This window comes from Octopus bimaculoides, chromosome 27, assembly GCF_046866305.1.
Source record: "Octopus bimaculoides isolate indiv1 chromosome 27, ASM4686630v1, whole genome shotgun sequence".
NCBI classification, from domain to species: Eukaryota; Metazoa; Mollusca; class Cephalopoda; order Octopoda; family Octopodidae; genus Octopus; species Octopus bimaculoides.
In genome coordinates, this window is record NC_142954.1 from 6,820,281 (window position 1) to 6,847,206 (window position 26,926).

Consider the following 26,926-nt stretch of genomic DNA (forward strand, 5'->3'; position numbering starts at 1 on the left):
AAAATGTTTCCGTCGAAGATAAAGATCAGGAGTTCTCCGATAATATTAGGAATTTTACTGTAGAGTTATTTCTCTATTTATTTTTGTGTTGTAAATTATTAAGCAATTTAGTTAATTGTTAAAAAAAAATGTTAGTAATGAATTATGTTATTTAATAGAATAATTAGTCGAAAGTATAAGTAGTGTTTCTAATTTGTTTATGACTTACACCGGTGACACTCATGTCCCGAACTGTGCACAGTTTAATGGAGTGAAGACGTTTTTATTTTTAATTCTGCCCCTTCAAACAAATAACACAGTTTTGTAGACTTATAAACCCTATCTTATCCTTATCCCTTTCTCTGAAGAATGGGAGGCAGTAAAAGGAGCCGAAAAGGTAATGTTTTTTTTCATTGTTATACTAATTATATATAAGCTTTATTTCATTCAATTTGCCATAAAGGCAGTACACAGAGGAGTAGCTACGGGCTGGACAAACACATTAATGAGATGAGATGAATGATGATTAATATGGTATTAATGGGAGAAGACAGGAGCCGAACTCTACTTCTCTAAATCATTGTTCTTTTATAAATTTACGCATAAATTTGCAATTTGAGGCTATAAACCTCTCACTTTACAATTTTAATTTATCATGTCTTTGAAATAAGGCACTTGCCTCTTACACTTTCCTTTTTATGGGCCACAAGCCCTTACATTTTACCGCCCAACCAGACTCCGTGCTTCACTTAAGCACCTCGTTGGTTCTTCATCGGGCACCTTCAGTAAAAAGCGGAATGCGTCTTTGGGGAAGGAATTCATAATTATATATAAGCTTACTAATGGAAATATTAACTCTTGCTAGTTTAGGCACAAGACCTGAAATTTTGAAAGGAGTGGACTTGTCAATTACATCGACCCTCCCCCCGACTTAACTGGTATTTACTTCGTTGACATCAAAGGGATGAAAAGCAAAGTCAACTTTGGTAGTATTTGAACTCTGAATGTAATGAATAGGAAGAAATACTGCTCGGCATTTTGTCCGGTGTGCTAACGATTCTATTAGTATATTGGGCTTCGTATATTTTTACCCCAGTATTACTTTGAGAGTATGCTCTGCTTTCTCACTCACCGAGAGTTTAATGCGTTGTCACTTATCAAACTAGTTGTGTGTGTATGGGAGTGAGTATGTGTATTATATATACACTATATGTATTTGTAGTGGCGCGTGTGGCCGCCATCTTGGGAAGTGCCATTGCGCATGTGCAAGGGACTAGCCGTCAGTGGAAGTACCCGAGCACGCATGCGTAATGCAACAGGTGGAGAGAAAGCAATAGCGTTCTCTCTCTTATCCATCCAGCAGCTGTGGCGACTGGACGTTCTTTCAGGCTCTGTCCCAACTCGACCCCCGACATGTGGTCGAAGCTTCTTTGGTATTCTAGCGGCATGCCTATTCACCCAGGAACGAAACGGCTCTCCACCAACCTAGAATAAACTATTGATCTGTTGTTACCGTTATCCCTCGTGTTGTTGTATTTCTGGATTTTAATGATTAATATAAGAACTGGGGAGAGACGGCCGAGCCGTTATATCTCATCCAATTCTTATATATTTATATATACGTATAATTATGTATATATGGCATTCTTTCAATATGGATATTTTATCTGGATCTTTCTGATTTGGCGGGCGCCACTTGTTTTCTTAACGAAACACGTTCAAACTTGGGACTCTGGTAGAATGTGGGCGATCTTTTGATACTAATCCTTTTTCTGTCATCTCTATTTACATCAGTTCGGCAGTCTCCGTAAAAAATGTTGTGTCAGGGAAGTGGGAAAGGACGCGGAAGAGATAGAGAGAGAGCGCACGCGAGTTGGCATGCTAACAGTAGCTGTAGTAATAATCTAATTTTGTTCTGTTTTTCCTTTATTTCATTATTTAGAGAAAGAAGAAAAGAAAGCTGCCAAACGATTTAAAGGTGAAGATCTTGACTATGATGATGATGGCGACGAGGAAGTGGATGCAAATGGTAAGTAGTTCAATAATTAATGAATTATTATTGATTGATTGATTAGTTTGCTTGTCTGTGAGATGTGTACATATGTGTGTGTGCACAAGTGCATGTACATGTATATATGTCTGTGTGGGTGTATGTATGTCTGTGTGTGTGTGTGTGTATATATATATATATATATATATATATAGTCAAATTGAACATTAATAACTGAACATTAAAAATGACAAAACAACAAGAGGACATACACAAGGAATGTATTAGCTTGATGCTCAGCAAAGGTGGAAAAAAGAGTGTTTTTAACGTTTTGAACAAAGCTCTTTGTCAGAAAGATGAGAAAGGAAAAAGGAAAAGTCCAGAGAAGGAAAAATTCCACAAAACAACATGTGGTTACACACACACACACACACATATACACACCTTAAGTATCTGTAAGTTTGATAGTACAAGCAAGACTTTGCCTATAGCTATAGTAGAAGATAATTGCCCAAGGTGCCATACAAACTTCTTAACCACACAGTCATGGTAACAAAAAGTATTAAATATCAGTTCTTATGACTTTGGAAAGTTTTCTTGACAAACGACTTGCTGTTTAATGTAATTAGACAAATAATCGATTAATTAGTTGGATATTTAACCAATTGACTAATAATAAAGGAGTGGAATTGAACCAGTGTGTGTGTTAATATTGACTTAATGACTCTTTCAAGAATCAAAACAAAATTTGTTTCAAGACAGCAATTCATTAAAAAATTTTACAAACCAGATACAAAAAACTTTTCTTTATATTTCATGTCTTCTTTCGAGTTAATAATAAAACCAAAGTTTTCTAATTTTAGATGTCCCGGCTGTTGCAGCAGCCAAGGTTGAAGAAAAATCCAATGAAGACGAATTTGGTGCTAAAGATTACCGAAAGATTCTTGAGTTGAAAACTGATCATTCATCACGTCCCCTTTGGGTGGTAAGTTATTAGGGTTTCAGTTCATGTTATTCTTGTCCCTAAGGTGGTGAACTGGCAGAATCCTTTCTGCTTTTGGAACAAGACTTGAAATTTGGGGAAAGGGGCTATTCAATTACATCAGCCCCAGTGCTTAACTGGTACTTATTTCACTGTCATACAAGTGCTGTTCATTTCCAGTTGTCCATGAAAGCCTGTCTGACTCTGGGAAAATATCACCTTGCTTGGAAACAGGTGAGGGTTGGTGACAGGAAGGGTATCCTGGCCATGGGACAATCTGCCTCAACAAATTCTGTCTGATGATGATGATTTACACACTCACACACACACATGACATGTTTCTTTTGGCACTCTGTTAATGAAATCCACTCAGAAGGCTTTGTTCAACTTGGGACAAAATGCTGGACATTTCATCTTTTATGTTCTGAGTTCAAATTCTGCCAAGGTTGACTTAGCCTTTTTGTCCTCTCAAAGTTGATAAAATAAGTACCAGTTGAGTACTGGGATTGATGTAATCGACTATCCCCCTCTCCCATAATTTCAGGCCTTGTGCTCATAGAAAGGATTAGTCATCATCATCATCATTTAATGTCTGTTGTCCATGCTGGCTTGGGCTGGCATGCTGGAAAGGCTGCATCAGGCTCCAGTCTGATTTGGCATGGTTTTCTATGGCTGGATGCCCTTCCTAATGCCAACCACTACGAGAGTGTAATGGGTGCTTTTACGTGCCACTGGCACAGGTGCCATTTGTGTGAGACTGGAGTGTGTTTAAGTGCCAGTTTGTGTGACACTGGTATCTGCCATAACTGCCATTATATTATTATTATCATTATTAACAACAGCAAAGTGGTGAGGTGACAGAATCGTTAGTACACTGGACAAAATGCTTAGTGGTATTTCAAATGTCTTTATGTTCTGAGTTCAAATTCCGCCAAGATCGATCTTGCCTTTCATCCTTTCGGGGTCGATAAAATAAGCACCAGTTGAACTCTGGGGTTGATGTAATCAATTTATCCTCTCCCCTGAAATTGCAGGCCTTGTGCCAAAATTTGAAATCATTAACAACAAGGTTGTTCCAAGCATGGTAATATAGACATTAAAATAGTAATACCTTATATGTACAGCACTCGTTATACAATGCTTGTAGAAATTGTTATTCTGTTTCCATATTTAAAGTGTAGGTGGCTATCTGTGGACTTGAACTCACATCCCCGTGATTACATGTCACGATGCTTTGAAGCCACCTACACTTTTCTCTGCAAAATAGGGGTAGTTTATCCTGTTCAGGCTATATTATTAGCATTATTCTGTGATTGAGAATTAAAAAAAAAAAAAAAAAATCACTTCTTTAACTTTCTAAAGACATCTCAACGCTTCTAAAAGCAAACTTCGTTTGTTTATTTACGTTTGTCGTAATTTGAATTTTTCCATATTTAACATTTTTTAATGATTCTAGAACACTGAATTTTATTTTGGATTTTTCCAGGCTCCTGATGGCCATATCTTCTTGGAATCATTCAGCCCTGTTTACCGACATGCTCATGATTTCCTTATTGCCATCTCAGAGGTAGGGATTTAACCCTAAACATTTATATCAGCCTTCCATTCCATCCTCTTCCACAACGGTTTCATCCATCTCTTACTCTGCCTCTTTCTGTTTCAGCCGGTCTGTCGACCTGAACATATTCATGAATACAAATTAACTGCATACTCACTGTATGCTGCTGTGTCTGTGGGTTTGCAGACCAACGACATCATTGAATATCTGCGTCGACTGAACAAGACAACCTTACCTGATGGCATTGTTGAATTCATCAAGGTAAACTATGGTTAGACATTATCTAATCTATTTATCAGTTATTAAAGGTAAAGGGTATAGACCCCCCCCCTCTGGTCATGAATGACCATGGGATTGCACCTAGAAAGTTCCCTTCCAAGGTACAAGTCTGGGCAAGGTTATTTATGGAAGACCAGCTGATGCCCATATATACCAGTGTCCTCTCTCCTCGCCAAAAGTCGGAGGCTGATACAGCTCGGCACTAGTGATGTCACAACTCATTTCTGCAGATGAATGAACTGGAGCAATGTGAAATAAAGTGTCTTGCTCAAGAACACAATGCACTGCCTGGTCTGGGAATTGAAACCACAATTGTAAGATCGTAAATGCAATATGCATATCACATGTAACATTATTATACAGAGTCTATATATCACATATAAGTTATATATATTGTGTGTATCACATATAACATTATTATATTGTGTCAGTATACATCAACCTAAGCTTTGGTTACACGATGTATATAGTAAGTTGTTATACATGCATATAATATCTGTATAACACAGTGGCTATATATGATGTCTGTATATTATACTGTTTATATTTACACATGATCTGTATATAACACTACATTTACACATACACACACAAACAGTGTCTATATAGCATAATAGTTATACACACATTACATTTGTATAGTGCAGTGGTTATACACACATTACATTTATATAGTGTAGTGGTTATACACATTACATCTGTACAGTGCAGTGGTTACACACATATGTAATGTCTGTACAACAGTGCTTAAACGTACACTTAATCTGTATAACACAGACATGTAGATTGTTATATATACATTCTTGTATAAGTGGTTATACACATAAAATGTATAACACTGATTACTCATGCCCAATGTCTATATTACAATAATTTAACACACATAATGTATGCTCTGTACTCTCCCTGATACTCAATTACTTTCTATTTAAACTCTGTACTCTAATACTCTATTACTCCTTATTTCAGCTCTTTACTCTGATACTCTATTACTCCCTATTTCAGCTCTGTACTATCAGTTATGGTAAAGTGAAACTCATCCTCAAACACAACCAATATTTTGTTGAAAGCCAAATGCCTGTAAGTTGTTAAGTTTATTTAGACATTGTCAGTATCATATTTAATTTCTAATTTTTTTCTCTCTCCCACTGCAATCCATTGTTCCGTGTCTAACAGCTGCTGGATTCTTTTTTGTTCTCTTTTTTTACTTGTTTCGGTCATTTGACTGTAGCCATGCTGGAGCACTGCTTTGAAGGGTTTTTTTTAGTCGAACAAACTGCCTGCAACCATTTGCATGTGGTTGGAAAATCAAAAAAGCTCGACAACTGGAGTTCTGGAGCTGATGAACTCTTCCAATGCACTTTCAGCATCGGTTTGATTTTTGAACTCCTTCTTTCACAGGAAACCATCAAGGTGCTTGAAAAAGTAGTAGTCGGTAGGAGAAAGGTCTGGGGAATAAGCTGGGTGGGGAAAATCAGAAAATGCATAGATATGAAATTTGCTCATCACTTCTCCGTAACCAGACTGATCCATTTCTTGACTGTATTGTAACTTGCGGTGAAAAGTGGTTTCTGTACAATAATAAAAAACATTCTTTTCAGTGGTTGGACCAAAATGAAGCGCCAAAAACCTTCCCTAGTATAAAAAGAAGGTTATGGTGACTGTTTGGTGGTGTACTGCTGGACTCATCCACTATAACTTCTTAAAACTTGCAAAAACCATTACTGCAGAAACATATTGCCATAAAATTGTCAAAATGAACCAAAAACTGCTACTCCTCCGTCTAGACTGGTCAACAGAAGAGGGCCAATCATTCTTCATGACAATGCTTGACCACACATTTCACTAATGATGCTCCAGAAGTTGAGGGAACTTGGCTACAAAGTTCTTCCCCACCCAGCTTATTCCCCAGACCTTTCTCCTACCAACTACCACTTTTTCAAGCACCTTGATAATTTTCTGCGAGCAAAAATGTGTTGATTTTAATGGTACTTACTTTAATGAATAAAATTTCTGTATTGTTGAAATATATTGTGATGAATTTTATGTTTCAAAACATTGCTTACTTTTTACTCAGCCTGTTATATATATATATATATATATATATCATCATCATCATCATCATCGTTTAACGTCCGCTTTCCATGCTAGCATGGGTTGGACGATTTGACTGAGGTCTGGTGCAACCGGATGGCTACACCAGGCTCTAATCTAATTTGGCAGAGTTTCTACAGCTGGATGCCCTTCCTAACGCCAACCACTCAGAGAGTGTAGTATATATATATATATATGTATATATCATCATTATCATCATCGTTTAACGTCCGCTTTCCATGCTAGCATGGGTTGGACAATTTGACTGAGGACTGGTGAACCAGATGGCTACACCAGGCTCCAATCTGATCTGGCAGAGTTTCTACAGCTGGGATGTCCTTCCTAACGCCAACCACTCCGAGAGTGTAGTGGGTGCTTTTACGTGCCTTTACATGTATGTATATATATATATATATATATATATCAATTAGAAAATGGAGGATAATATGCTACAAATTTGGGGTAAAACCTCCACTTTTACCCACTCCCATTGATTGCACTTGGTATAACACTAGTGTAGCAATAATTGGGTACTCTCCCAGCAGTATACTGGATAGATACTATCCCTTAGTGGGTTGAACCCTCAACCCCTAACTCTCTCGCATTATATATATAATATATATATATATATATATATATATATATATAATCAGGACGGAGTGTACAACATGTACATGGGGAGAAAATGGTGTGATTGCATTCAGTTTCAAAAATTAATCCAGAGGCACACACAGTCATATATAACCAGTTACTTTACAAATAATTCCTTTCGACTAAAAAATGTATGTTTGCCTTCTAAATATCAGTTTAATAATGGCAAAGTAATTTCATTAAATTCTTCATTATTTTCGAAATTATTTGCAACAAAGTCTTTGAACTGGAATAGGGTAAGAAAAGGGTTAAAATAAATCTTAGTTAAAACCTTCCTCAAAATTTCACATTAGCCCTTTTGTTACCAAACCGGCTGAAACTGGCTCTGGTTCTGTAAGAGAAATGTCCTGTTTTCATAAGTTCTGAATTAAAATCTTCCACCAAACCTTAGTCACAATTTATGTTCCTAACACTAGCTTAATGATAACTAAGTTATTTTACTAAATTCTTTGTTATATTTAAAATAATTGAAAGAAACACAGCATCTCAAAATAAATATGGTAACGAAAGGGTTAATTCATGTTCTAAATGCTAGATCAATAAATTGCTGTTATGAACTCCACACAAACCTGTTCTGTCTTATGTAGGATGTGATCCAGAAATTATTGAAAGATCCAGTGATCCAAGAATGCCGTCTTCGAGCTGAAACAGAGGATCTAGCAATGACAGTACTCGAAGGGGCTAACAATCCTGCTACCACCAATGTAAGCTCAGTTTCATGTGTTTTCTTTCTTTTCTTTTTTTATTATTTATTTTACAGCCTCTTTGCTTTATCTTTTACTTGTTACTCATTGGACTCTGACTGGCCATTCTGGGGCACGATCTTGAAGGGTTTTCGTCAAACAAATCATCCTCAGTATTTGTTTTTAATGTCTGGTAATTATTCTATTGGTCTTTTTGCTGAACTGCTAAGTTACACGAACATAAACCAGCACCGGTTTTCAAGCAGTGGTGGTGACAAACACAAAGATACCCCCTCCCCCCCACATTAAATGAGTCAAGCTGTTATTAAAAATATATATGTAATTTACCAAATATGTTGCATGCTGCTTTCTTTCATTGTGTGTGCGTATTTATATATATATAGAAACTCATCGATGAGTTCATGAACCTTGGTTCTTTTCCCTAAAACTATATATATATATATATAATTTAATTTATATAAGGGCATTACTATACAATAATGCCTCATGCTTAGAGGGACTTTATAAGTCAAAACTACCAAAATAAGCAATATGTGCTTATTTTGGTAGTTTTGACTTATGGAGTCCCTCTAAGCGTGAGGCATTATTGTATAGAAATGCCCCTTACATAAATTAAATTATATATATTTATGGGGAAAAAATGATGTTTTTTTTTTCCTTATGAGGTTTTTTTAGGCTGACTACTTGATAAATTCTTATAAAGATTTTATCCTAATTCTATATATATATATATATATATATATATATATATATATATATTTTTTTTTATACTGTGAAACTTAATTTAATTTTGATTTTAATTGAGTTTTTACCTGTAATTTTGGATTTTTATCCCTAATATTATATATATATGATCTTTTTAATTTTCATTATTTCAATAATATAAACAAACAAGGCTGAGAAAGCGATTAGTGGTCCCAACAAGTTTCCTGGTGTCCTGAGCAGCTCTGCAGATAAAACTGGAACGGATGGCACCAGCACAAGTAACGGCACAGGCACAACACAGGCGTCGGCGCAAGAGAATGTACCAGATGATATTTTCAAATACTTTGAGAAGATCGATCAGGATGACGAAGAAGAAACTGATTCAAAGATTGTTTCTTTTGAAGTTATCCAAGACAAGATTGAAGTTCTTCAAAAACGGTAAGAAAAATCGTGTTTTAAAAGCCTTTGATACTAACCAACCTGAGACTACACTTGGTTCTGTGATACACTCTTGCTGTTTTAAAGGAATTTGAATTAAAACCTTAAAGATACACACACATAGATATAGATATATGTGATGGCACCACCGTTCGAGCGTGATCGTTATCAGCGTTGCATTCCTGGCACTTGTGCCGCAGCTTCGCGTTCCTGGCACTTGTGCCAGTGACACGTGAAAAGTCATTCGAGTGAGATCATTGCCAGTGCCGCTGGACTGGCTCCTGTGCAGGTGGCATGTAAAATACACCATTTTGAGCATGGCCGTTGCCAGTACCCACCTGACTGGCCTTCGTGCCGGTGGCACGTAAAACACCCACTACACTCTCGGAGTGGTTGGTGTTAGGAAGGGCATCCAGCTGTAGAAACTCTGCCAGATCAGATTGGAGCCTGGTGTAGCCATCTGGTTTCACCAGTCCTCAGTCAAATCGTCCAACCCATGCTAGCATGGAAAGTGGACGTTAAACAACGATGATGATGATGATGATATATATATATATATATATATATATATATATACATACACACACACATATATACAATGGGCTTCTTTCAGTTTCTGTCTACCAAATCCGCTCACAAAGCTTTGGTCGGCCTCAAACTATTGTAGAAGACACATGCCCAAGGTGCCGTGCAGTGGGACTGAACCTGGAACCATGTGGTTGGGAAGGAAAGTTCTTACCACACAGCCATGCCTGTAAATGTTTTTTATAAATGTTTTTTTTGTTTCTGTTTTATTTTCAGGTGTATTGAACTGGAGTATCCACTCTTGGCCGAGTACGACTTCAGAAATGATACTCACAACCCAGATATCAAGTGAGTTAACTCGTTCTTCTTTGTTATTATAACAATGTGCAAGTGTCTGTGTATGAGGTCTGAGGTCTGATCAAGGAGTATTGAGACAATGCTATAAAAAGAAAACCACAGCACAAATATCAATTTGACATTTGATCTCCTTTGAAGTAGTCCCCTTCTGAAGACATACACTTTATCTTGCTTTGTTTCCATTGATGAAAGCATCCCTGGAGCTCCCTTTTTGGGAAAGCAAACAGCTGCCTTGTCTCTTGCCCTTGAATTTCTTTGACACCTTGAAATCTTGTTCTTTTCAAGTGGGACTTGATTTTTGGAAAGATTCTGGGCCATAATAACCTTCAAGACATTCGTTTTTATATTCTTTCAGGTAAAACACAATTATTTTCCAAATGCCCTCACACACACACACACACACACACACACACACACACACACACACACAGAGTATATGTATAGAGAGGAGTTTGTATGGGTATCAATATGTACGACAGTGTAAGTATTCAGTATGTATGACAGTGTATGTACTCCATACGTTGTTGTTGTTGGCACTCCGTCGCTTATGATGTTGAGGGTTCCAGTTGATCCAATCAACGGAACAGCCTGCTCGTGAAATTAACGTTCAAGTGGCTGAGAACTCCACAGACATGTGTACCTTCAACGTAGTTCCCGGGGATATTCAGCGTGACACATTGTGTGACAAGGCTGACCCTTTGAATTACAGGCACAACAGAAACAGGAAGAAAGAGTGAGAGAAAGTTGTGGTGAAAGAGTACAGCAGGGTTCGCCACCATCCCCTGCCGGAGCCTCATGGAGCTTTGGGTGTTTTCGCTCAATAAACACTCACAACGCCCGGTCTGGGAATCGGAACAGCGATCCTATGATCGCGAGTCCGTTGCCCTAACCACTGGGCCATTGCACCTCCACACTCAATACGTAATGTTCTACAGAATACTACTCCTCCATTACAATCACAATTACCTTGCACCACCACCACCTCCACCACCACCGCTCCTGTTTCTACTACCACCTCCACCACCACCGCTCCTGTTTCTACTACCACCTCCACCACCACCTTAACTGACCTAGACTGTTTTTCTCTCTCTCTCTCTCATTACAGTATTGATCTGAAGCCAAGCACCATGTTACGTCCTTACCAAGAGAAGAGTCTTCGTAAAATGTTTGGTAATGGTCGGGCCAGGTCAGGGGTCATTGTTTTACCCTGCGGTAAGTTGCAGTTGTTGTTGTTGTTTAGCTATCCCCCGCCCCTCTTCTAATGACACCCGTCTTTTCACTCCTCACAGTAAACCCTCTCTCCCAAGTTACCTCTATTGCCCTCCATCACTTCCTCTTACCCTTATCTTCCTGCTCACCCTTACACCTTGAAGAAGATGCCCTCTGATTTTTCTTTGAATTACAGGCACAATAGAAACAGGAAGAAAGAGTGAGAGAAAGTTGTGGTGAAAGAGTACAGCAGGGTTCGCCGCCATCCCCTGCCGGAGCCTCGTGGAGCTTTGGGTGTTTTTGCTCAATAAACACTCACAGCTCCCGGGCTGGGAATCAAAACCGCTATCCTGTGACCGCGAATCCGCTGCCCTAATCACTGGGCCATTGTGCCTCCCTTCATGGCTTTAAGGGTGTCTTGAAAGGCCTGGTTGGAGGGCCAACCTTCCGAGTTCTCTTACAAGGCTTCCAAACTTGAGGACCACTGCAATAAAAATGTGTGAATCTGAGAGGGGAATATGTTGAATAAAATCATAATTAACTATTTTCTTTTTATCCAAAGCAGGGACCTTTTCAGCACCCTTACGTATAATGTTTGTTTGTGTCATAGCATCTAAATTCTTGTACCTGTAGGTGCTGGCAAGACACTAGTTGGAGTAACAGCTGCCTGTACAGTAAGAAAAAGATGTATAGTGTTGTGCACCTCAGGTGTGGCTGTAGAACAGTGGCGTTCTCAGGTATCTGTTATTTTGATGTGTTATACATAGTTATTTAACCCTTTAGTATTCAAACCGGCCATATTTAGCTGAAATATTCTACCTGTTTTATATTCAAACCAGCGGGATTTGACCTTTCACGCACACCCTACAATGTTATTCTAAAGATAAATGATCATATCATTTAAATCTTGGGACTACAAGATAATACATGATTAATTCAAAATGAAATTTGAATAGATAAGCATTACACTTGACAAGGTAGTCTGAATGGTAAAGGGTTAATTAAAGGTTTTGACCAGTGATTCTCAACTGGGGTCCAATACGGCCCTTGGGTGTCCATATAAGATTTTGTTAAAATTTATCTGCAATAAACTACTTAGGCTTCTACAGTACGCAGTGTTTAAACACTTTTTCGTACAATTCCTAATATTTAACCATAAAAATATCGTAGTTTTTGGACATCGAATAGTCATGAGGGTCTCCCTTCCTCCTCACTGAGTAAAATAGGGACCAAAAGGGACTGTGAAGTATCAAGGGATGAGTCTTGGACATTTACTCCCCACAAGGACAATTACCCCTGAGGAAAACATAATGATTTAAAACAATATATTGGAGAGGGGTTAATTAACCAAGGGGCGTAATTGTCCTAATGGGGTAATTGTCCTGATATGCAAGGGAAAGTGGGTTTTTATTACAGACTCTTAGTTACTCTGAATGGTCAAGAAGTTCACTTAGCAATCACATGACTGGGGGTTCAAATTCTACTGTGGGCTGACTTGGAAAAGTGCTCTTTTTGCTGTAGCTTCAGGGTGGGGCCAAGCCTTATGACTAAACTTTGATAGATGGAAATTGTTAGGGTGCCTGTTGTATGGATAATACTTCTAAAACAGTAATCCAAGGATTTGGCTTTGTTACATTCTGTCTTGGAGATTTCACCTGAAGATTACAATAAAAGGACTTGTGTTAATGGATTTCTCAGCCACTGGGGTGTGAATTCAATGAGTTTGACAGATCAGATGATCAAACAACTGAGAAGTCATGGCTGGAAATTCTGACCAACTGGACAAAGAGAGATGGTGGTGAAGATGTGCCATGGTGTTGGGCGGGAGGTGAATACAAGAGAAGGGGAGAGTGGAGAAGTAAGTTCATGGGAGTGTGAGAGGATGGTGGTAGATAGATAGAGATGGGGATAGAGGGGAAACAGCTTAAATAAGTTATTAACATGCTTTCTTTTTCTTTTTTTTTCTCTTCCTGAATTATTGTTGCGAAAAGTTCAAAATGTGGTCAACTGCCAATGACAGCATCATTTGTCGGTTTACTTCTGATGCCAAGGACAAACCTAATGGTAAGATCTTATGGTTTCTCTTTCAATGTTTCACTGGAATAAACTAACAAAGGGCTTGTAACCTTGTAGCATTCAGTGTCTGCTGACAACAATAAATACCAGTTGAGCACTGGGGTCAATATAATCAACTTACCCCCTTCCCCTGAGATTCCTGGCCTTGTGCTGAAATTTGAAGTCTCCATCATTATTATTATTATTATTATTATTATTATTGTGGCAGGCTGTCAGGCTTGTTAGCACGTTGGGCAAAATGCTTAACAGCATTTCATCTGTCTTTATGTTCTGAGTTCAAGTTTTGCTTAGGTTGACTTTGCCTTTCATCCTTTCGGGGTCGATAAATTAAGTACCAGTTTATGAGTACTGGAGTTGATGTGATTGATTTACCCCCCTTTTCAAAATTGCTAGCCTTGTGCCAAAATTTGTAATCATCATCATCATCATCATCATCATCATCATCATCATCATCATCATTATTATTATTATTATTAATGGTTTCCTTTCATTATAACTTTATTTCAGCTGCCTTAATACCGGGCATCCTCTAGGGGTCAAGAGAAGCAAGGGCGTTTTGCTATGCATGCTGAAATTATCACCACATTTATCCCATCTCAGATGGGGACTGCTTCCCATAGTATATGGCCTGTACCCATCGAGGTTACCTTTTGTAGTTCAGGGAGTTGCTTAATATCCTTCTCAGCTCCCCTCTTCATCATCCCCAACGCACCAAATACCACTGGTATTATCACAGTACTAAGCTTCTACATCTTTGTGATTTCAATTTGCAGATCTGAATAGTGAGAAAGCTTTTTGTATTTCTGTATTGAGACATTTTGATCTTGTGGGACAGACATATCTATCTATTAACAGACAAGTTCCTCTGTTGTAATCTTTGATCACAATGTCTGGTCAATTGGAGTCAATTTTTCTGTCTGTTTGTATTTGGGAAGTTCCAAAGGATAGTGACGCCCTCGCCATTTACTACATCCTCTGGATGATGCCTGTGCCACGTATGGGATTTAATTTTGTAGTTTTTACAAGTGGATGTACTGCCCTAGTCTGTTCATGTCTTATGAGGTACTCCTTTTCAGTGAGGACTGGGCAGCCAGAAACAACATGAGCAATTGTCTCTGTGAATTTTCTGCAAATTATTATTATTATTATTCAGTAGTTTTATTTTTATAACGTGCTTTCACTTCACTACCGAGCGCAGCTCTGTGCGCCTTGGGTATGTGCTGTGGTTTGCTGTGATGCTCTTATGGTTACTGTATTGAAAGTGTTTTGCGTAGAATGTGTGCAGTGCCCAGTAGTGCAATTTTCAGTATGTTATATATATTTGTAAGTCCTGGTATTTTTGTTATGTATTTGTCTGAATATTTTTTTTATTATACCTAAGGCACCTACTATGATAGGAATTGTTTCTGTTTTTAGATTCCACATTCGAGTTACCTCTATTTCCAGGTCTTTGTATTTTGAAAGTTTCTCCATTTCTTTTAGGGAAACGTTGTCATCTGCTGGTATTATTATTATTATTATTATTATTATTATTAGGGTGACAAGCTGCCAGAATTGTAAGCACGTCAGGTAAAATGCTTCATGGCATTTCGTTCATCTTCATGTTGTTTTGAGTTCAAATTCTGCTGAGGTCAACTTTACCTTTCATCCTTTCAGGATTAATAAAACAAATACCAGTTGAATACTTGGGGCTGATGTAATTGACTTACCTCCCTCCCCTGAAATTGCTGGCCTTGTTCCCAAATTTGAAGCCACCATTATTATTATTATTATTGTTGTTATTATTTGATTTTCAGATTGTTCCATTTGCATCAGTACTTATTCCATGTTGGCCCACACTAACAAAAGATCATGGGAAGCTGAACAGATGATGCAGTGGTTACAAAGCAAAGAATGGGGCCTCATGGTCTTGGATGGTCAGTGGTTATTTTCTTTCACCACCGTTATTCACACATGAACACACACATACAAATACACATGTCTTTCTATCTTTAACTGGTTTTGGTCATTTGACTGTGGCCATGCTGGACCACCACCTTGACCGTGAGTCCGCTGCACTTTCAGTTTTTTATCTACTCTATAAGCCTTGTATATCATACATAATCTCTCATATATACACATACACATTCTACATATAATCTCTATACACACACTGACACCTATTTCTTTCTCTCTATATATATGTGCGTGTGTGTATGTGTACGTGTGTGTGTGTGTGTATGTATGCAAAGTTCCTGGTTTTAAAGGTATTGGAAAAGGCCTGGTTGGATGCCCAACCTTCTGAGATCTTTTACAGGTCTAAGAAAAACTGACGAACTGCTGCAATAAGTGTGTGTATCTGAGAGGGGAATATGTTGAACAAAATCATAATTAACTGATCCTCCTGTAGTTTCTTTTACCCAAAGCCAGGAGCTTTTCATCACCCCCTCGTATATATACATATACACACCCTAAATATAATCTATATATATACATGTACAGACACTTACCTGTCTCGCTCTCTCTGTTTAACAGAAGTACAGACAATCCCAGCCAAGATGTTTCGTCGGGTTCTCATGATAGTACAAGCTCATTGCAAGCTTGGTTTAACAGCGACCCTGGTACGAGAGGATGACAAGATTGCTGACCTTAACTTTCTTATTGGTCCCAAATTGTATGAAGCCAACTGGATGGAACTGCAGAATAAAGGATTCATAGCCAAAGTCCAGTGTGCTGAGGTCAGTTAAAAATTACCATTTTTTAAAATTCAGGTCATTTAACCAATTAGCATATAGATTACTCTGTCAAATGTGATGCTTATTTATTTACATCGTTTTTAATTAATCAGGCATTAGCTCATAGCTTTGAGATTTTGATGATGCAATTATCTATTTTTAGAATGACATTGTAGGGCAGGTTTGAGAGGTCAAACCTGGCCAGTTTGAACATAATACGGGTATAATATTTGGGTAGGATATGGCCTTTAGTATTCAGATTACTCTGTCAGTTATTCACATTGTTTTGAATTAATTATGTATTATCTCATACCTTTGAGATTCTCGCAGTATAACAGTTTATTTTCAGAATGACATTGTAGGAGAGGTGTGAGATGCCAGATCTGGCCAATTTGAGTATAAAACAGGTAGAATATTTGGGCCAAATATGACCAGCTTAGATGCTAAAAGGTAACACTGACTAACAAAGTTGATCTGTTTAACCACAGGTCAACCCTGTTTGAGTAGAACTATAATCAAAACCATTATGCTTCACGTATCTTAATTGTGTTTCATATTGAGCAGGACCCAGGTATCTTCCATAAAGTGCAGGGGAGACATGGAATTGGTTTCCGATATGAGGAGGGTCCAAGGCTGCTGGAGTTCTGTGATGCAAATGACAGTGTGCCAATGTGAAAACTAGGGATAGATGAGTGGTTGGTGAGAGTAAGCCATGTACAAGGATGCTCTTAGTAAGGTGAGGGTTGGCAACAAGTATAGCGATGAATTCAAGGTACAAGTAGGGTTTCTCCAAAGATCAGTCCTCAGCCCCCTCCTGTTCATCATAGTCCTCCAGGAAATGACAGAGGTAGCTCCTCTATGCTGATGACCTTGTTCTCATAGCTGAATCACTTCCAGAACTGTGTAGCATAGCTGTTCACACACAGACATCATATAGTCTGCCTTTTACTCTGAGGAACCTAGCCTGAAAGTCCAATGATGGGTGCTTCTAATAGGACCCTGTGGAAGATGTGCCTGATGATTCTGCTCCCGTAACTCTCCCAGGAATAGTGAGTGGCGAAAATGGATGGATGGATAGATTTGGTTTAAGGGAGTTTTGCTGCTATTTTTAGCAAATTAAACAACTACATATACTACTTGTTGTTTCTAAGCTCGTTTCCTTTCTCCTTGTTTGACAGTTTCTTTTAATTAACACTTAATTCTTAATTTTATTTTCCCTGTCTGTTCATTGTTCCAGGTCTGGTGCCCTATGACTCCAGAGTTCTATAGAGAATACCTCCATACACACTCACAGAAGAGATTGGTAAGTGAATTTTCAAAAGCAGGGTCTTGCTTGATTTGGGGTTATCCACCTTAACCACTGGATCTCTAGACCCAGTGGCCCTCAACCATTTTTTACCTCTGGACTCCTTTGATTCTTATTTTACTCTTCTGGACCCCCATAGCCATTTGTCATATATAAAAAAAACCCTATTCATCATCATCATCATCGTCGTTTAACGTCCGCTTTCCATGCTAGCATGGGTTGGACGATTTGACTGAGGACTGGTGAAACTAGATGGCTGCACCAGGCTCCAATCTGATTTGGCAGAGTTTCTACAGCTGGATGCCCTTCCTAACGCCAACCACTCCGAGAGTGTAGTGGGTGCTTTTATGTGCCACCGGAATCAAATGTTATTAGGAATTCAATGAAAAATATGTTAAAATTTATTACACAGGATATTCTAACAACAAAATCTTATAAGGACCCCCATAACTTGCCAAAGAAACCATAATTTTCAGTGAATGGTGTTGTATGATTTGGGGTTACTCACCTCGATTAGTGAAACTCTGTGGTTTATGGCTGTTGGGACCATAATTTTCAGTGCAAGTTATTTTAGTTGGATTACCCACCCCAACTGTAAAGCTTTCCACTGCAATTGCATTACAGCTCCTATCCATCACCACCACTTATACTTTGTCTTGTCTGTTGCAGCTCCTATACACTGTCACCACAGCCTATACTATATTCTGTCTCTTTAACAGCTCCTGTACAACACTTTACCAGTACTTTCACTACTACTCTAACCTGTGTTATATCCTCTCTCTCTCTATTCCACCACCACTACCACTATTACTATAACCTATATCATATCCTGTCTCTTTCTATTACAGCTTCTCTACACAATGAACCCCAACAAATTCCAGTCCTGCCAATTCCTAATTCAGTTCCACGAGAGAAGGAATGACAAAATTATTGTCTTTTCAGACAATGTATTTGCCTTGAAGAACTATGCCATTAAATTGAACAAGTACGTACATTCCTTTGTTGTTGTAGACTTGTCTTAGGCTGGACTTGATTCAGTAGACTTTGTTCCAAATGGGGATTCTACTCGTGTCCATCTCATCTGTTTTACACACTTTGTATGCCTAAATGTATCTAGGACTATGTTATTGAATTTGCCCTTTTTCAACTCATTTGTTACCATATTTCTGTTGTAATATACTTTGTTACAATTAAGTTTGAAAATAACAAAGAATTCAGTTAAGTAATTTTGTCGTTAGTAAACCGGTGTTCAGAACATTAATTAACATAGACTTTTGATGGAAGATTTTAATATAAATCACTGTAACACTTTTGCTTACCATATTTCTGTTGAAATATGCTGCCTTTGTTTCAATTAATTTAGAAAATATTAAGAATTTAGTAAAGTAAGTTTCAGTGGTTATTTTTATAGGCGCAGGAGTGGCTGTGTGGTAAGTAGCTTGCTTACCAACCACATGGTTCCGGGTTCAGTCCCACTGCGTGGCATCTTGAGCAAGTGTCTTGTACTCTATCCTCGGGCCAACCAAAGCCTTGTGAGTGGATTTGGTAGACAGAAACTGAAAGAAGCCCATCATATTTATGTATATATATATATATATATATGTGTGTGTGTTTGTGTGTCTGTGTTTGTCCCCCCTAGCATTGCTTGACAACCGATGCTGGTGTGCTTATGTCCCTGTAACTTAGCGGTTCGGCAAAAGAGACCGATAAAATAAGTATTAGGCATCTAAAGAATAAGTCCTGGGGTCGATTTGCTCGACTAAAGGTGGTGCTCCAGCATGGCCGCAGTCAAATGACTGAAACAAGCAAAAGAGTAAAAGAGAGTATTATTAAGTTGTTGCAAAAGATATGTTAACATGCAATTCTATTGAAAAATTTTACCTAAGATTCACTTCAACCATTTCCTTACCATGTTTCTGTTGAAATACACTGACTTTGTTATAATTAAATTCGAAAATGAAGAATTTAGTATAAAACTTTGTCATTATAAACTGGTGTTTTGAACATAAATTAACATGATTTGATTGTTGGCACCCTGTCGCTTACGACGTCGAGGGTTCCAGTTGATCCGATCAACGGAACAGCCTGCTCGTGAAATTAAGTGGCTGAGCACTCCACAGACACGTGTACCCTTAATGTAGTTCTCGGGGATATTCAGCGTGACACAGAGTGTGACAAGGCTGACCCTTTGAATTACAGGCACAACAGAAACAGGAAGTAAGAGCGAGAGAAAGTTGTGGTGAAAGAGTACAGCAGGGTTCGCCACCAACCCCCTGCCGGAGCCTCGTGGAGCTTTAGGTGTTTTCACTCAATAAACACTCACAACGCCCGGTCTGGGAATCGAAACCGTGATTCTATGACCGTGAGTCCGCTGCCCTAACCACTGGGCCATTGCGCCTCCACTCATGATTTGATAGGAAGTTTTAATTTAGATGACTTAAAGCAGAATAGTTGTGTCGTGGAACTGGTAGTAATAGTGTCCTTTACTTGTTTCAGTCATCAGACTGTAGCCATGCTGGAGCACCACTTTTAAGGGTTTAGTCAAACAGATCGATCCCAGTACCTTCTTTTTTTTGTTTTTAAAATCTGCTGCATATTCTATCACTCCTTTTTGCTGAGCTGCTAAAGTATGGGGACATAAACGAACCAACACTGGTTGTCAAGTGATGGCGGGGGACAATCGCAGACACACTCCTACACACACACACACACTCCTACACACACACACACACACACACATATATACACAATGGGCTTCTTTCAGTTTCCGTCTATCAAATACACTCTTAAGTTCTTGGGTCGCCCCAGGGTTGTAGTAGAAAACATTTACCCAAGGTGCCATGCAGTGGGACTGAACCCAGAACCATGGTGGTTGGGAAGCAAACTTCTTATCACAAAGCCAAAGTAAATAAATATACAGGTGTGTGTGTGTGTGTGTCTGTGTGTATATATTCACACATGTATATACATGTGCTCTTATGTTTCTTCTAACAGACCGTACCTCTACGGACCAACATCACAGGGAGAACGACTACAAATTCTACAAAATTTCCAGCACAATCCAAAAGTCAACACCATTTTCGTCTCCAAGGTAATGCTGTCTTTCTTTTTTATTTATTACAGGTGTGTCTGTGCGTCACTGTTTAACTCTAGGTTAGACCTGATCCAGTAGCTCTATGGTCAAAAATGATCTAGTTATGACCATATATATATATATATATCATCATCATCATCATCATCGTTTAACGTCCGCTTTCCATGCTAGCATGGGTTGGACGATTTGACTGAGGACTGGTGAAACCGGATGGCAACACCAGGCTCCAGTCTGATTTGGCAGAGTTTCTACAGCTGGATGCCCTTCCTAACGCCAACCACTCAGAGAGTGTAGTGGGTGCTTTTACGTGTCACCCGCACGAAAACGGCCACGCTCGAAATGGTGTCTTTTATGTGCCACCCGCACAAGCCAGTCCAGGGGCACTGGCAACGATCTCGCTCGAAAATCCTACAGGAGCCAGTCAGGCGGTACTGGCAACGGCCACGCTCAAAATGGTGCATCTCATGTGCCACCCGCACAAGAACCAGTCCAGGGGCACTGGCAACGATCTTACTTGGCTTGCCGGGTCTTCTCACGCACAGCCCATTTCCAAAGGTCTCGGTCCGTATATATACATATATATATATATATAATCAGCCATCTGGCTCACTAGTCCCCAGTCAAACCGTCCAACTCATGCCAGCATGGAAAGCGGACGTTAAACGATGATGATGATGATATATATATATATATTTTCTTTTATATGTTTCAGTCATTTGACTACGGCCATGCTGGAGCACCGCCTTTAGTCGAGCATATCGACCCCAGGACTTATTCTTTGGAAGCCTAGTACTTATTCTATTGGCCTCTTTTTGCTGAACCGCTAAGTTACGGGGACATAAACACACCAGCATCGGTTGTCAAGCGATGTTGGGGGGACAAACATAAACACACATACATATATATATATGTGTATATATATATATATATATATATATATATATATATATATATATATATATATATATATATATATGTGTGTATATACATATATACGACGGGCTTCTTTCAGTTTCCGTCTACCAAATCCACTCACAAGGCATTGGTCAGCCCAAGGTGCCATGCAGTGGGACTGAACCCGGAACCATGTGGTTGGTAAGCAAGCTACTCACCACACAGCCACTCCTGCGCCTATATATATATATAATTGGTGTATGTTTGCATGTCTCTGTATTGAGCTGTCTGCATGTCTATATCCCTGTACCATTTTCTCTTACAACAGGTTGCAGATACCTCATTCGATCTCCCAGAAGCCAATGTTCTCATCCAGATTTCTGCTCATGGTGGCTCACGACGACAGGAGGCACAGCGTTTGGGTAGAATTTTACGAGCTAAGAAAGGTAGGTCTGTTTGGGTCAGTGTTTCCCAACTGGGGTTCCAAGTACCATCATCATTACCATCCACTTTTCCATACTTGCATGGGTCAGGCAGAGTTTGTTGAGGCAAATTTTCTACAGCCAGATGCCCTTTCTGTTGTTGACCCTCACTTGTTTTCAAGCAAAGTAACTCATTGGAAACGAAACTCGGCTTGCGAAGACTTATTGGGGAAAGCGAAACCGTCAATGGCACCTGTGCCCAGCATCGCCTTCCTGGCATGTGTAAAGACATTCGAGCGAGATTGTTGCCAGTGCCCCTGGACTGGCTCTTGTGCGGGTGGCACGTAAAATACACCATTTTGAGCATGGCTGTTGCCAGTACCGCCTGACTGGCCTTTGTGCGGGTGACACGTAAAAACATCCTCTACACTCTCGGAGTGGTTGGCGTTAGGAAGGTTAAATTATGCAAAAATGTATTTGAGTTATATTTTCTGTTTAATTGTATTGTTTAAATTCCCAACCACATGGCTGTGGGTTCAGTCCCACTTTGTAGCACCTTGGGCAAATGTCTTCTATTTTAGATCCTGGACAACCAAAGTTTTGTCAGCTGTTTTGCTTGATAGAAACTGAAAGAAGCCCTTTCTCTGCGCGTGTGTGTCTCATTACATTGACATTGTATGATAGTTGTAAGCGAGTATCACTTTCAAAGAGGCAGTAACTTGTTCCCAGTCTTTGATGTAAGCATGCCTGGACATAGAGAAATAAAACTACTTGAAAACAGGTGAGGGTTGGGAACAGGAAAGGTATCCACTGGATGTAGAAGATCTGCCTCAATAAATTCCATCTGACTCCTGCAGGCATGGAAAAGTGGACTCTGACTCTTGCAGGCATGGAAAAATGGATTCTGACTCTTACAGGCATGGAAAAGTGGACATTAAAACAATGATGATAATGATAATTTTTATTATCTAAAACATAATGACATTATTTGGGTCACAGTTTTTGAGGGGAGGGGATGAAAGGGAAAGTCAACTGGCAGAATTTGAACTTAGAACATGAAGACATTGTCTAATGATGCAAAAATAAATAATAATGCCTGCAAAAAAAATATGTCAGTCTCTCTCTCTGATTTCTTTCATTTTGTTATACAGGAGCTGCCGCTGAAGAATACAATGCTTACTTCTATTCTTTGGTGTCACAAGACACATTGGAGATGCAGTATTCGATGAAACGACAGCGGTTTTTGGTAAACCAGGGTTACAGTTACAAAGTAATCACAAAATTAGCAGGGAAGGAAAAGGTAAGACTTTTGTGGCTCTATGCATTCTATTACTGAGTTGTATTAACTGAAGCAAGACTGTTGACCACATGATCATAGTTTCAAATTTTGCTTCTTATCAAACCTGTTGGCCATTGTGTTGTAACCCAGGGGTCCTTAACCACTGGGCTGCAGATCAGTACCAGGTGGTGGGTCATTTTGTATTGGGCCATGTTATCGTCATGTATCATACTTTTGCAACATGTTGGTGACACTACAATGCAAATCTACTCAAATAGCGCAAGTTCTCCTATCAGATGGAGCCACAGTGTTTCTTTGTTCTGACTTTCTAATAGTATTTTCTTGGCAGAGATATTGTGGTGGTTTGCCATTGCTTTCCTCAACTGGATGGCCATTGGCCCTCAAGGAGATCATCTGTCCTTTGACAGGTTTTGTTTTCAGTCCTGTTGGGTGTCCAGACACCCTCCTCACAAGAGAAGCAAAAGCTACTCAAGTGAGGGACCCAGTTTAGTTGCCAATCACTTGACCATAGAACTGGTAGTACTGGTTTATATTGTACCAATAACAGGTCTCCTCAACCTGTGATGAGACCATTGACCTGACATGGCCACATGGAAAGAATAAATTCTAAAATTTTATTTCTATTTTATTGATTATTGCAGTCTGTAGAGTGTTTTTGCACTTTGTTGTGTTTTGTTTTGTGCCCGATCCTTTGGTCTGTGCAAAAATTGTCTTGCATAAAATCGGTTCATGGGGCAGAAAAAGTTGGTGGCTATTTTTGTAAGCCATGAACAGAATAAACATACCATGACTGACTCATGAACATTAAGGTGCTACTCGACTATGGACCACATGGTCATAGTTTCAAGATCTTGGTTTTGAATTGTCATCACTGCTTCTGTAGCTTTGCTTTTCTTATTCCCAGGGAGGGATTTTTGGCATGTTGTCCCTATGCAAATCCCTTTTTTTTACTTCTAAAAAAGACATAGACCATCCACATTAGTCTGGCCCTTATGCTTTGGCTTGTCCAGCTTGGGAGCCTCTATCAGGATCTTGTGCTCTGTCAGGGTCATTGAGACACACAAGCCACCACATCACAATAAAGATTGGACCTTTAAGTGATTTGCTGGGCTTGTTTGTGAGTAGAGTACAAGATTTTAATGTCCCCTTTTTTTGTATGATGTGTGCAAGGCCCGATATGACTGGCTGGATAATGAAACAGAATATTTGGGCCAGATATGGTTTAAATGTTAAAGGGTCAAGAAAAAAAGTAGTGGGGTCGGTCTGTTTGGCTAAAATCCTTCTGGGCAGTACCTGAGCGTGGTCACAGTCTAATGACTGAAACAAGTTAATGATTAAAGATGTAAGATTTTAATGTATCCAGTTGAAGTGTTCTGAGGGAGGGCATTGTGTCTTTTTTTTCATTGCAGGACAAACTGGGCTATAGCACCAAGGAAGAACAGCTGCAACTTCTACAGAAAGTTCTGGCAGCCACTGATGCCGATGCTGAAGAAGAAATTGATGGTGCAATGAGACCTATGGTAGGTGAATTAATGGAGGATAATGCATGTCTTTGTACTTGTAGTGTTTTATGTGTATGAGTACATGTGGGGTTGTGTATGTGTGTGGTTGTCTATATGGTGCAGGCTTGGCTGTGTGGTTAAAAAGCTTGCTTCCCAACCATGTGGTGTGGGGTTCAATGCCTCTTCATGACACCTTGGGAAAGTGTCTTTTACTACAATTCTAAGCCGACTAAAGCCTTATGAGTAGATTTGGTAAATGGAAACCGAAAGAAGCCTGTCATATATATGTGCAGATGTGTGTATACCCATGTGATGGTTATAAAATGAGCATCACCACCATAGGAGTGATGTTTGTTTTTCAGTCTTCACTGGCCATAGGAATTTCGTCTGACCCGTGGATGCATGGAACATCCTTTGGCATAGGTTGGGCAGCTTGTGTGCCAAAAGACTGTACCAAGCTCAACTGTCTGCTTTCTACGGCTGGCTACCCTTCCTAATGCTGGCCCTCTTTCAAGAGCATACTGGGTGCTTTCAATATAGCACCAGCACCAGTAAAGTCACCAAGTAACTTGTAAGACAAGACCCTCTCAACTGAAGGGTGGAGGAGCAGTTTGAGGGAAGTGGCTTTGTGTTTGGTGATGAAAAGTTAAAGCTTGATAGGGAGATAAATAGGGTCTTGCAGTAGAGGGGATATATAGCTTCCCCAGTTGGAGAGAGAAAGAGAGAGAGAAGATGGTGACGATGTGTCAGAGTGTACACTCAAGTTACAAGAATGTGAACATTAAATGATAATGATGATTATGCGATATTAATCATCTCTAGACTGTGATATCAATTTATCTGCACTGAAAGCAAAATCGTGAGGGCACCACCGTTCGAGCGTGATCGTTACCAGCGTCGCCTTCCTGGCACTTCATTCGAGCGAGGTCGTTGCCAGTGCCGCTGGACTGGCTCCTGTGCAAGTGGCACGTAAAATACACCATTTCGAGTGTGGCCATTGCCAGTACCGCCTGACTGGCCTTCGTGCCAGTGGCACGTAAAAGCACCCACTACATTCTCGGAGTGGCTGGCGTTAGGAAGGGCATCCAGCTGTAGAAACTCTGCCAAATCAGATTGGAGCCTGGTGCAGCCATCTGGTTCGCCAGTCCTCAGTCAAATCGTCCAACCCATGCTAGCATGGAAAGTGGACTTTAAACAATGATGATGATGTGATATCAATTTTCCTGTATTGTGATATCAGTTTGTTGATATTGCAATATCAATTTGTCTATATTGTGATATCAGTTTGTCTGTATTATGATGTCAGTTTTTTTAAAAATTATTTCCCTGTTTACTTAAGAATCTGTGATATCAGTTTGTCTATAATGTGGTATTGCTACGTCTATATTATGATATTTTGTCCATGTTATGCTATATCTGTATTGTGATATCAGTTTGTTCACACTGTGATATTAATTTGTTTATATTATGGTACAGATCTGTCTGTATTTTGACATTATTTTGTCTATATTATCATATGCCTGTATTATGATATCACTTTGTCTGGAATTATTTTTCTGTTGACTTAGAAATCTCTTAATGTGATTTTTTTTTTGTTTTTGTTTTTAGCTTCTTCGCAAAGGAGGCAGCATGAGTTCAATGTCTGGCGCAGACAATGCGTTCTATCTTGAATACAATCACAGAAGAGACAGCAAACACCAGCATCCCATCTTCAAACATTTCCGCAAATGAAAGGAACAATGACTTTATTTTTATTCCATTATTTTGTAATACCAGTAATATAATTGTATATAAAGATGATGAAAAAAAATGAAAGCAAAACAGTTTACAATAATTGTCCAGAATTGTTCAGGGGTTGGAAAAATGTTTTGTGGTGTTCTTTTTTTGTTTTGTTTATATTGTGAAAACAATGGGTGCAGGTGTGTCAGAAGAACAGGTGTGGGTCTGTGGTTATGAGATTTAGCTTCCAACCATATGGTCTTGATTTCAGTTCCAGTCTGCAGCAATTTTGACAAGGTCTTGTGAGTGGATTTGGTAGACTGAAACTAAAAGAAGTATTTTGTGTGTGCGTGTGCATGAGAGTGTGGTGTGTGCGTGCATGAGAGTGCAGTGTGGTGTGTGTGTGTGTGTGTGTGTGTATACTCTTG

At 39.2% G+C, this 26,926-nt stretch overlaps 1 protein-coding gene across 1 annotated transcript; it reads left to right on the plus strand.

The window, feature by feature from the left end:
* The first annotated feature begins 206 nt into the window (after nucleotides 1-206).
* On the plus strand, nucleotides 207-26,607 carry LOC106882049 (general transcription and DNA repair factor IIH helicase/translocase subunit XPB). The gene is made up of 21 exons (XM_089343416.1): nucleotides 207-376; nucleotides 1,922-2,008; nucleotides 2,833-2,954; nucleotides 4,438-4,518; nucleotides 4,615-4,770; nucleotides 5,794-5,868; nucleotides 8,121-8,237; nucleotides 9,133-9,380; nucleotides 10,182-10,253; nucleotides 11,368-11,474; nucleotides 12,105-12,208; nucleotides 13,463-13,535; nucleotides 15,344-15,463; nucleotides 16,062-16,264; nucleotides 17,499-17,564; nucleotides 18,416-18,552; nucleotides 20,562-20,658; nucleotides 21,884-22,001; nucleotides 23,129-23,277; nucleotides 24,687-24,797; nucleotides 26,388-26,607. The coding sequence occupies exons 1-21, from the start codon at nucleotides 349-351 to the stop codon at nucleotides 26,508-26,510; spliced, it is 2,394 nt and encodes a 797-aa protein (XP_089199542.1). The 5' UTR covers nucleotides 207-348; the 3' UTR covers nucleotides 26,511-26,607.
* Nucleotides 26,608-26,926: the final 319 nt, after the last annotated feature.

Excerpts from the sequence above, each read along its gene's own strand:
- LOC106882049 (XM_089343416.1), top strand. The coding sequence starts at position 349 with ATGGGAGGCAGTAAAAGGAGCCGAAAAG. Across the intron at positions 2,009-2,832 it reads CGAGGAAGTGGATGCAAATG|ATGTCCCGGCTGTTGCAGCA; the intron begins GTAAGTAGTTCA and ends TTCTAATTTTAG. Across the intron at positions 4,771-5,793 it reads GCATTGTTGAATTCATCAAG|CTCTGTACTATCAGTTATGG; the intron begins GTAAACTATGGT and ends TCCCTATTTCAG.